Genomic DNA, 11,317 nt, shown 5'->3' with positions numbered 1-11,317 from the left:
AAAAACGTCCATGAACTCAAGGCCATCTAACGCCAAAAGGGTATCTCTGCAGTGGGGCTGCCAAGGAAGGCTGGCGCTGGTCAGGGCTGGCCCTCGTGGACTGGTTCCTGTGCCGCGCCTGCACTAAACGTTCTGAATAGCACCTGGGCTTAGCGACTTCTGTTTTTTTAACTTGGATCACGTGGGTGGGTGGAGGGTTAGATGATGAGAGACTTCTTCCTGGGCCTGTCTTTAGGTTACCTGAGATTTCTCATGAATGGCCCTGGGATAATCGACATCTACCTGGCCTTATGACCTGGAAGAAATAGGGTAATAGTTATGCATATTTTCCGAGCATGAGACCTGTCTGCACAGACTGATTGACTTTTGAAAAATAAAATAATGCTGACCATTTACCAGAGCTAAATTAAATTGGCCACACCATCTTACTATTATATTCCTCTTGGACTGAAGAGTTGTTTATATTATGTTCAACTAAAATAAATTTCAATCTATTTAATGCACCCATTTTTAATTATTTTATCAAAATGATTACTTTGCTCATACTCAGGTTTCATATGTTCATAAAAAATAGTTTTAAAGCAGTGTATATGTCTACAGCTTCTTCCCCTTAAAAGAGATTTGCAGGTTTTTATCTTGCATTTTAAGTTGAAAAGCCTCCAAATATCTTAGATATGCTGACGATCAACTAAACAACATGCACTAAAAGGATAATAGAACATGAGTACCATGCTTAGACACCTATTAGTACCAGTCACAGCCTAGTACTAATACACACTGCCTCATACAACAATAACAAAACAAACAAAAAACACTACTCCAGAGTGAAAATACTGGTATATTTGTATAATGCAAGAGAAATACAGATATAAATCTTCAAAACAGAAGGTACATTAATAAAAATGTAGCATTATAAGGAAAAATGATACAGTACTTGCAGAATTTAGTCTTTCAATTTAAGATTACCATGTGTCTAACAAAGAAACATTATTTAAAATTACAGTTCTCATTATTAATTTAAAATAACCATCAGTAGAATAGCACAGCTTAACCTAGCAAACATTTTAAGGAAATGCTTTGTTTCCTAGAAGTAAAGTATCATTATATGCCATTCATTTATTTATACCATGAACAAAAGAAGAACAATTTTCAAAGTGGAAATTAGTTTCATAAAACAGAATAAAGCTGGGCTCCTCAAAGCACAAGTTGTTTCCATAAAATTATTTTAATTTTTATTGGCAAAAAAATAGCTAAACAATTCTGATTTAGTACTCTGCTTCTCAGAGCCTCCCAATCCACGAACCGAGATGAGTACATACAAAAACATGCAATACTGTATTTTCTCCACACCATTACTAACCAAAACACTTTTTAACTCTTTTAAAAGTTACAATTTTACAGAAATGTTTCCAGTCAAGATTGGTATACTGCAGAGAGCAGTTGTTGCTGACGAGTAGTATCTGGTAGTGTAAAGTAACATAGGAAACAAAACTTGTTACTGCTTAAAAAACTACTGCCTTGTTAGTCACTCCCATAGCTGCTCTTTAAATTCAGTATCAATACTGAACAAAGTTCTCAACACTTTCAAAGAACCAAAGCAACACAACCGACTCCGTGGGCGGCAATTCAGTGGGAACTTAAGACAATTCCCCCCCTGCCCTTCTCCTTCCAGCAGAAGATGTTCAAGAAATCCGACTTGTGAAGACCTCCTCGGTTCCTCTACTTCACTGCAAAATGTAATGCCACTTGAGGTTGTCAAAAATAGCTTCTGTAGAAAACTGGCCATGGTCTTTAGGAAACGCTGCATGAAGGAAATTACTTTAGCCTTTATTTAAAAAAAAAAGAAAAGAAAGAAAAGGTAATAACATGGAATAAAAGACATCAGTACCAATACAAAGACTCCAGGCCTATTTTCAGGATGAAAATATATTTGGGAGGACAATGAGCGGAGTTGGGGTGGTGCTGGACATCCACACCCACCCCTTCATTAAAAGCAATCTGTACAATCCAAGTGCTTATCCACTTTGTCATTTTGAAGGCAGCTTAGACCATTAAAAAGGGGGCAGAAGGGGAGAAAGAAAGTCGTTGTCCAAGCCAAAAGGGAAGGTCGGGTTGGGGTATAGGTGGCAGGAGAGCCCTTTATAAACCGATGCCTTTCAAGTCGCAGGGGAGGGTGGCCTGGGTGGTCTGGGGGCTCTGGCAGCAGGGGAACTGGGCCCGGAAGCAGTCCCTCAGCTCCCTGTTGAAGAGGAAGCACACGACTGGGTTGATGCCGGCCTGTGCGAAGGTCAGCCACACGGAGGCCGTCAAGTAGGCCTGGGGGACGGCGCCAGGGCGCACCAAGACCCGCAGGTAACTGGCCACGACATATGGCCCCCAGAGCAGCAGGAAGAGCAGCGTGATGGCGTAAAACATCTTGCACAGCCTCTTCTCCGTCTTGAACTCCTCCAGCACGAGGAGGCGGCGCGCGCCACGGCCGGGCCCGGCGGGCCGGATGCCCACGAGCGCCGGTGGCGTGGGCCCGCGGCCGAAGCCCGCCGTCCAGTTGGCGGCCGCCTGGCCGGTGGCGCCTGGGCCGTGGAAAGTCCAGTCGTGGCTGACGGCTGGCACGAGGCGCGCGGGCCTCATCTTGCGGCGGTCGTGGATAAAGAACAGCAGGCGGAGGTAGACGAGGTGCGTGGCGCCCACGACCACCGCGAGCAGCAGCAGGAAGCCGAGCGCGCCGGGGGCGCCGTCGGGCCGCTGCTCCAGGGCGCACGGCGCGTCCTCGTCGTCGCCGCCGCCATCCAGCACGGGCGGGAAGGCCGCGGCCAGCGCCAGCGCCCAGGCGGCGCACACCAGCATGGCGGCGCACGGCCAGCCGGCCAGACGCTCGGCGTAGAAGCGGTGGTGCGCGATGGCCAGGTAGCGAGTGACGCCCACGCCGAGCAGCAGGAAGGCGGCGTGGAAGCAGAAGAGCGCGGCCAGGAAGGCCAACAGCTTGCAGCCCAGGGCGCCCGGCGGGGTTCCCGCCGCGGCCGCCGCGCGCCGCGCCGCCAGCATGACGGCCGGGAGGCAGGCGAGCGCGCGCAGCCCGTCGGCCAGGCACAGGTCGAGCAGCAGGTAGTACGGGGCGCGGTGCAGGCTGCGCTCCCGCACGATGAGCAGCGCGAAAAGCACGTTGCCGGCCAGGCTCACGCACAGCAGCAGGCTGAGCGTGGCCAGCTTGAGGCCCAGCGCGGCCGCCTCGCCGCCACCGCCACCCGGCTCGCTGGCGTTCGCCATCGCGGCCTCCCCGGCCCGACGCTCTGCTCCGGGGCCGCTCCCGGCCTCGCCGCTCCGCGCGCCGCCCGGCCCAGGCTCCGCCGCTGCACGGGCCCTGCGCGAGCTCCCGGGCCGGCGGGGCTCAGCCTGCGCCCGGCTGGCTCCTCTCGGGCTCCCCGCGCCACCGCGCCGCCGCCGCCATCTCAGCAATGATGCGCGCAGGAGGCGACGGCCACTCCCTGCGCCCTGGGCGCCGCGGGCTTCACTGCGGACAGGGCCGTGCGGCCGCCAGCAGCCCCCTGCATTCTCCTCCTCCCCTCCGCCAATGCCGCCGCGCCTCTTGGCTCTGCCCCCGCCGGGCCCGCCGCCGCCGGCGCCGCCGCCTCCGAGGAGCCCCCTCCCCTCCGCCGGAGCGCGCAGCGCGGCCGCCTCCCGTGCCGGGCTGGGCTGGGGCGCCGCCGCGGCAGCTGCGGGGCTGGGAGGCGGCCGGGAGGGATGCAGGGCCCAGGACGCGAGGTGGTGACAAGTCGCGTTTGGCCCCAGGTAACGGGGGTCCGGCAGCGGCGCCCGGCGCCCGCGCTAGGGTCACGAAGGCCGTACGCTGGGGTGGGGGTGGAGGGGCGGAAGGAGGGGAAGGAGGGTTGCTTGGGATAGCAGGGTCGGGAGGCCTCAGGGGATAGGAATATCTGGGATGAGCCTTCTGCCCGGAAGCTAATAATAATTAACAGTAATCACCTTCGTCACAGTCCTGTAACCGCTAATGCTCAGGTGAGCACTGATGGGTGGCAGTGTCCTGGGAGTTTTAGAAGCGTTATTTTGCTCAGCGTTCACAGTAACTGCGAAGTTGGTTTTAATCTTAACCCGTTTGTACCCGAGGAGGCAGAGCTTGGAGGTCAAGGGAGTTGAGAACCGGTAAACGGCAGAGCTAGGATTCACATCTCTCTGGGTCTGATATCCAAGGCTGGGTTCTCAGCGACTGTACAGCAGGCTCTGATTCCCGCCTCGCCGTGGTCCCAGGGAAGACATATGTCGGGAAAAGAAATTTAGCGTTTTCTCTTAAGTGACTTGGAAGGTGAACCCCGTGACACCTTCTTCCCACCGTGTCCATTTTCTGGGTAAGCCTGAAAGGGCAGCCCCTATTCTGAGCCTCAGACACACTAAGATCTCTTAAGTCTTTGCACCTGCTGTTCCCTCTGCCTGGCCCAGCCTCACAGCAGGCTCTCCAGCCTTTGGGCCATCCTACTGACCATCCTTCTACTTTACTGTCCATTCATTTACCTCCTAGTACTTATTATTTACCATTACATATTTTAATTTATTTTAAAAATCTGATCCTTCCAACTAGTCTCTAAGCTCCATGTCGGCAAGGAACCGTGTCAGTTTTTTGTACCGCTATGCCAAATGCCTAGCATAGTAAAGCCAGAATTAAGAAATATGTTGTTTCCAGGTACACTCACTTTTTTTATTTTATGCAGAACTTTATTTATTGCCTACCTACTATGTGCATAGAGGACACTTTGGTGGGCATTTCCAGGGCAACACAAGATCATAGAAAGGCTGAATCATCAGGAATGTAAACTTGAGTCTGTAGGCAGTGAAGAGCCCCTGAAGGTTTTGGAGGAGAAAGACGTGATGCGAGCTGTGCTCCGGGAAGACTGGGAAGATTGTTTTGGCAGTTGTGTTTGAGAGGACTCACAGCAGAGCCTGGAAGTGTAGCCTCGAGCGTCAGACTTCACTGTGCATGCAAATCACTGGGGGTCTGTGGAAATGCAGATTCTGGTTCAGTAATCTGGAAGGGACGCGAAGATTCTGCATGTTTAGCAAGTTCCTAGGTGACACTAATGGTGGTGGTCCACAGACCACACTTTGAGCAAGGACCTTGAAGACAGTGTGGACATCTTGCAAAAATCTAAGTGACAGCCAATAAAGATCTGACTTAGCACCCCTAAGTGGCCAGGGGCAAGTGGCTGACCAGACAGGTCTGCAAGTGTTTATTGACAGAAAAGAGGGTACTTTGGTTAGGATTGCATTTTGATAATAGTAACTAAAAATATACATAAATTTATTTTCCTCCTGCAATAAGATGTCTGGATGTCAGTGATTGCCGACATTGAATTATTGGCTTATGACTGAGTCTCTGAAAGCCTTTTAGCCCTTCCCTCATGATCAACAGCCTGCTGACACCTCAGCCATTGCTTATGCATTCCAGGCAGAAAGAAGGAAATGAGGGAAGAGCAGAAGTGTTCCTTCCAGCCAAATAGGCCCCTCTGAAGAGATTTTAAGAAGTCCTACATTATAACAAGCAGTTATATGTCATTGGCTACCACTATCAGGAAGGGAAGTTGGGAAATGGTTTCTTTTTTTAGAAAGACAGACATTTAGCAGTAGAGAATGAGATCCTGCCTTGATGTGGACCTTAGCACTTGACCTGCTTCTGCCCAGGGAAGGGATGCCTTCTAATGACCCACACAAAGACCGCAACTCCAGTTCCTGTGTGATAATATGAGTGGTACCCACCAGTTACTAAGTACTTCCTGTGTGCTATGTTCTGTGCTGAGTCCCTGACGTGTTATTTCATCATTGTAAGGGCCGTCTGTAGTAGGTTCTGTCACAATCTCTGTTTTGCAGATGAGGCACATAGGTTAAGTAATTTGTGCAGACTTTCACTTCACCACAAGTAAATATGAGAGCTGGGATTGCAAGGCAGAAAGTCTGGTCCTAGAGCCCACACTCATGATTACCATACAGAGTGCCTCTTTTTCATAACTGAAAAGAAAGTTACTGAGTTTCTAAAAACAACAAACAAACAAAAACTACTGATGTTTATGTGCACAGAATTATAGTCCTTTCAGAGAGGGAAGGATTTTCAAAAACCATCTAATCTAACCCTTTTATAAACAGAGCAATTCATTATTGGTTGAGTGGGAAGTAGAAGCCACGTTTTCTCACTCTGAGGTCAGTACCCTTCCCACTTAGTTGAAATAATAATATTATTTGTTCTAATGCACACATGACATTGGACAAGTCATTTAACCACTTGGAATCTGAAATGTTCCCATTTATAAAATGGGGCCTTGGACCAAATGATTTCTGAATGTCCTCAGCTCTGAAGTTCAGACTGTGTATGAGAAAATGCAAGTTGAATGGTTCTATAACCCCATATGAAGAGAGATTCTTCAGACAAGGACACAGAGAAGCGGTAGGCCCTTATCATTTAGACTTCTCTATGATTTCTACTTCTCTCTATGGCTCAATATGTTTCTCTTTGGTATATGAGATTTGGTTTAGTCATTTACCCAGGATCAAATAGCAGAAGCAGCAATAGAAAATGTATAAATCATGGCTCTCACAGCATTTATATGTCTGCTTCTTTCATGCTTAACATTTGTTCAGTAGATTAGTACTTAAGGAAAAACTATTAACGTTTATTTCATTGCCAGAATCAACTTATTTTCCTTTTATTGTTTCTAGGAAGCTTCAGACAAGAATTTAAATAGTTTCGTAGGCTCCAAGTTAAGTGCTTGCACCTCAAAGCATAACAGCTCTATGATATTTTTTCCTATAACATTTTCCATTTTGCTTATAACCAAATTTTTCCTTTTGCACATAGATGGAAAAGTTGCGATTTTCCCCTGAATCAGATATGTCACTTCTTTGCTGAACATATAGAATGTGAGAATGATAATAAAAACCCAGACTGTTCATAGGAACTGATTGACACACCTTGACAGATGCAGCAAGGCCATGAGTCCCACCATCATGGGAGCCAGTGTGGCCGATGTCTCCTGGCCAGTCATCTGCCAATAGGTGCATTGCACAGAAAGTTAGAAAAGGTTGGTTTGACTTAACCCCATCCCAGCTCTTAGAAAACATGAGCCACAGTCTATGTCCAGTGGATGCTGGGTTCTCAAAGGACAGCTCTCAGACTGGCCTCTCATGGCAGGGAGTCATTACTTCAGGAATGAAAGTGGACTTGGAGTTACGTGTACCTTGGTTCATACCCAAGTCCCACCAATTACTGGTGTGCATCTTAGCCAAGTCCCGTGTGTCCTCTGAACCTCTGAACCTCAAAGCCGTGTTGTGAGGAAGACTCCATTAAATGTGACCCATGTACAGAGTGTGGCACAGGTGTCACACAGTGGTATGTAATGAATGGCAGCTACAGTTACTCACGTTTGCTCTTACCAGACTATAAATGCCTTGGCTAATCATGTCTTGATTGACTTTTGTATTTCTTACCCCAAATTAGCCTATCAGGAGGTCCTATACATAGAGGGTTCTCAATATTTGTGTGGCAGGTATGAGTGTCAGTCCATAAAATCAAGCATGCAAGAAATATATAACTGCTTTCTAGAAACCTAATTTCTCACTCTGAGTTAACCATTTTGTCTTGCTGGAGGGGGGAAAAAATGTAGGGAAAAAAAATGTAACCTTAGTGCTTCTTGGGTTTCATCATGGCCCCTTGCTTCTTCAGGACATGACATAATTTCAGGGTAGTGCCTAGATTGCACAGACACAGTCGTTCAAGACATGCCTGTGTGTGTGTGTGTGTGTGTGTGGGGGGGGTAATCTCATCTAATGTTTGGTCGGTTCTTACCTTACTATTCTTGTCCTTACAAGCCATTGTGGTTTAGTGATCCTTAGTTGCCTTGTGCCAAACTTAGGGTTGAGAATTTTGGGGCTGAAGATATATATGATACAGATACACCACAGCCATGCCTCGCAGCAGTGTGTCTGGGAAATGGGGTGCAGATCCTTTATCTCTTGGTGCCCTTTCTTTCTCCTTCCTTCTGCCTCCCTTTCTGGGGACTCCCTAACTACTCTGGCAGAGGGGGAAACCACTTCTTCCTTGTTTTTCTAGAAAATATAATTGGCCAATTCCCCTGGTCCTAGAATTTAGGTGTTTGGGAGAACAAAAGCCGGGCAGCTACTTTGCTATAAACCTCTCCTAGGCAAGGAAGCCTTGAGCCTGCTATCTGCTTGAATATTGGGAAGGAAAGAGAAAAATAGAGGAAGAAAAATTATGAGTGCATACCTTAAAATATTGTTTTCACTGCATATATTTGTTGACCAATTCATTTAATATCTTTATTTGTATGTGCATGGCATATTGTTATTTTAGTAAAAATTCTTTTAACAGTTGATTTTTTTCCACATGCAAAAGAATGAAGTTGGACCTCTCCCTCGCACCATATACAAAACTCAAGTCAAAATGGATCATAGACCTAAGAGTTAGAGCAAAACCATATATTTCTTAGAAGAAAACATAGGAGTAAATCTTCATGACTTTAGATTAGGCAGTAGTTTCTTAGGTAAGACACCCAAAAGATAAGTAACAAAACAAAAATAGATAAATTGGATTTTATTAAAAGTTTAAAAGTTTGTAATTCAAAGAACACCTTCAAGAAAGTGAAAAGACAATCTATAGAATGGGGGAAAATATATTCAGGTTACAGATCTGATGAGGGACTTCTATCCAGGATATATAAAGAACTCTTATAACTCAACAATATAAAGACAAATAACCCAATTGAAAATTGGCCAAAGGATTTGAATGGGCATTTCTCTGAAAAGACTTACAAATGGCCAGTAAACTCAAGGAAAGATGCTTAACATCATTGGTCATTAGGAAAATGCAAATCAAAGGTATCACTTCACACCTAGTAGGATGGCCGTTATCAAAAAGACAGAATTACAGATGTTGGTGATGATGTGGAGAAATTGGAACTCACATACAATGCTAGTTGGAATGTAAAATGATGCAGCTACTTTGGAAAATAGTTTGGCAGTTCCTCAAAAAGTTAAAATGGAGTTACCTATGACACTGCAGTTCCACTCCTAGATATGTATCCAAGAGAAATGAAAACATGTCCACATAAAAATTTATACACTGGGCAGCCAGATGGATCAGTTGGTTAGAGCACAAGCTCTGAACAACAGGGTTGCCAGTTCGATTCCCACTTGGGCCAGTGAGCTGCGCCCTCCACAACTAGATTGAAGGACAACGACTGGAGCTGATGGGCCCTGGAAAAACATACTATTCCCCAATAAAATTTTTTTTAAAAAATTGTACACAAATGTTCATAGCAGCGTTTTTCATAATAGCCCAAAGGAGAAAGCAATCCAAATGTCCATCAACGGATGAATGGATAAACAAAATGTGATAAATCCATAAAATCCATACAATGGAATATTATTCACTCATCAGACAGCATGAAGTACTGTTACATGATAAAACATGGGTGAACCTTGAAAATGTGCTAAGTGAAAGAACCGAAACACAAAAGACCATGTACTATACGATCCCATTTATCTTAAATGCCCAGAATAGGCAAATCCTTGCAGACAGAAAGTAGATTAGTAGCACCGTTTCCCTGGAAATGAGACCCAGCCGGACCATCAGCTCTAATGCTTTGTTTGGAGCAAAAGTTAATATAAGACCCGGTCTTACTAGCACCTTTGTTCTGCTTGTCATGCTTTGATGCTGAAGAGAACTTGGGGGAAGGGATTAAGAAATTCTTATTCAGTCAGTAGCTTTATAGGGGTATTGCAATGTCTGTCTGCTAGAAAAACTGGCGCTTTTTTGGATCCAGTAGTATACCGAGGGGCTTTGCATGCATTATCTGATTTACTCCTTCAGAACCCTGTACCCCCATTTCACAGATTAGGAACCTTGAGTCTTATGTTAATTAGAGCAGTTAATTACGTAGTCTGTGGTTACATAGCATAAAGTGACAAAGCAAGGTTAAAAATTTAGTCTGTCCGGCCTGAAAGTCTGAATTCTTAATAAATACATATAGGGCTGTGTTGACTAATACATAATAGAGGGAAAACCCATCAATATCTTGTAAATATTAACCTGGGGGTTGTATCATCTGATGCAGAATTGAGAAAAACCATTGTGCTGTAGGCAGTTTTTTAACCACCTGACTATGAATACTTCCAATATATAATAGAAAAGAAACAAAAATCTACAGTAGTATGTTATCACCATTTTAAAATCTTTTTTTTATGTATTTTTTAAATTTACCCTCATTTTTTTTTCTTTTTTTTTTAATTTATTGGGGTGATAATTGATAGTAAAATTACATTGATTTCAGGTGTACAATTCTGTAATACATCATCTATAAATCCCATTGTGTGTTCACCACCCAGAGTCAGTTCTCCTTCCATCACCATATATTTGATCCCCCTTACCCTCATCTCCCACCCCCCATCCCTCTTACCCTCTGGTAACCACTAAACTATTGTCTGTGTCTATGAGTTTTTGTTTCTCATTTGTCTTGTTCTTTTGTTGTTTTTGGTTTATATACCACATATCAGTGAAATCATATGGTTCTCTGCTTTCTCTGTCTGAATTATTTGGCTTAGCATTATACTCTCAAGATCCATCCATGTTGTCACAAATGTTCCTATATCATCTTTTCTTACCGCCGAATAGTATTCCATAGTGTATATATACCACAACTTCTTTATCCATTCATCTATCGAAGCACATTTTGGTTGTTTCCATGTCTTGGCCACCGTAAACAAAGCTGCAATGAACATTGGAGCATACGTGTCTTTATGTATAAATGTTTTCAGATTTTTTGGGTAGATACCCAGGAAAGGGATTGCTGGGTCATATGGTAATTCTATTCGTAATTTTTTGAGGAACCTCCACACTGCCTTCCATAACGGCTGCACCAGTCTGCATTCCCACCAACAGTGTATGAGGGTTCCTTTTTCTCCACAGCCTCTCCAACATTTGTTACTATTTGTCTTGTTGATGATAGCCATTCTGACTGGGGTGAGGTGATATCTCATTGTGGTTTTGATTTGCATTTCTCTGATGATTAGTGATGTTGAGCATTTTTTCTATGTCTATTTGCCATTTGTATGTCCTCTTTGGAGAAATGTCTCTTCAGGTCCTCTGCCCATTTTTCAATTGGGTTGTTAGTTTTTTATCGTTGAGTTGCATGAGTTCCTTCTGTATTTTGGATATTAGCCCCTTATCGGAGGCACTGTTTGCAAAAATCTTCTCCCATTCAGTTGGTTGCCTCTTTATTTTGTTGATGGTTTCTTTTGCTGTGCA

The 11,317-nt window shown here is 45.2% G+C and overlaps 2 protein-coding genes across 4 annotated transcripts in view; one reads left to right on the top strand and one right to left on the bottom strand.

Annotated features, from left to right (window-relative positions):
* Positions 1-818: 818 nt before the first annotated feature.
* GPR27 (G protein-coupled receptor 27) lies at positions 819-3,439 on the bottom strand. Its single transcript, XM_074313287.1, has one exon. The coding sequence runs from the start codon at positions 3,262-3,264 to the stop codon at positions 2,140-2,142; it is 1,125 nt and encodes a 374-aa protein (XP_074169388.1). The 5' UTR covers positions 3,265-3,439; the 3' UTR covers positions 819-2,139.
* Positions 2,785-11,317, top strand: part of EIF4E3 (eukaryotic translation initiation factor 4E family member 3) — a 109,592-nt gene continuing 101,059 nt past the window's right edge. Inside the window, exon 1 of one of the 3 annotated variants that reach the window (XM_074313293.1) lies at positions 2,785-2,904. The gene's annotated coding sequence lies outside the window, so the exon portion shown is untranslated. Of the gene's footprint in view, positions 2,905-2,964; positions 3,103-3,647; positions 3,787-11,317 lie in introns of those variants that run through there. The other 2 variants (XM_074313294.1, XM_074313292.1) reach the window with 2 other exon arrangements.

Source organism: Rhinolophus sinicus, linkage group LG10 (assembly GCF_036562045.2).
Source record: "Rhinolophus sinicus isolate RSC01 linkage group LG10, ASM3656204v1, whole genome shotgun sequence".
Lineage (NCBI taxonomy): Eukaryota > Metazoa > Chordata > Mammalia > Chiroptera > Rhinolophidae > Rhinolophus > Rhinolophus sinicus.
The sequence above is the reverse complement of the archived record's forward strand: the minus strand, read 5'-3'. Positions and strand labels throughout refer to the sequence as shown.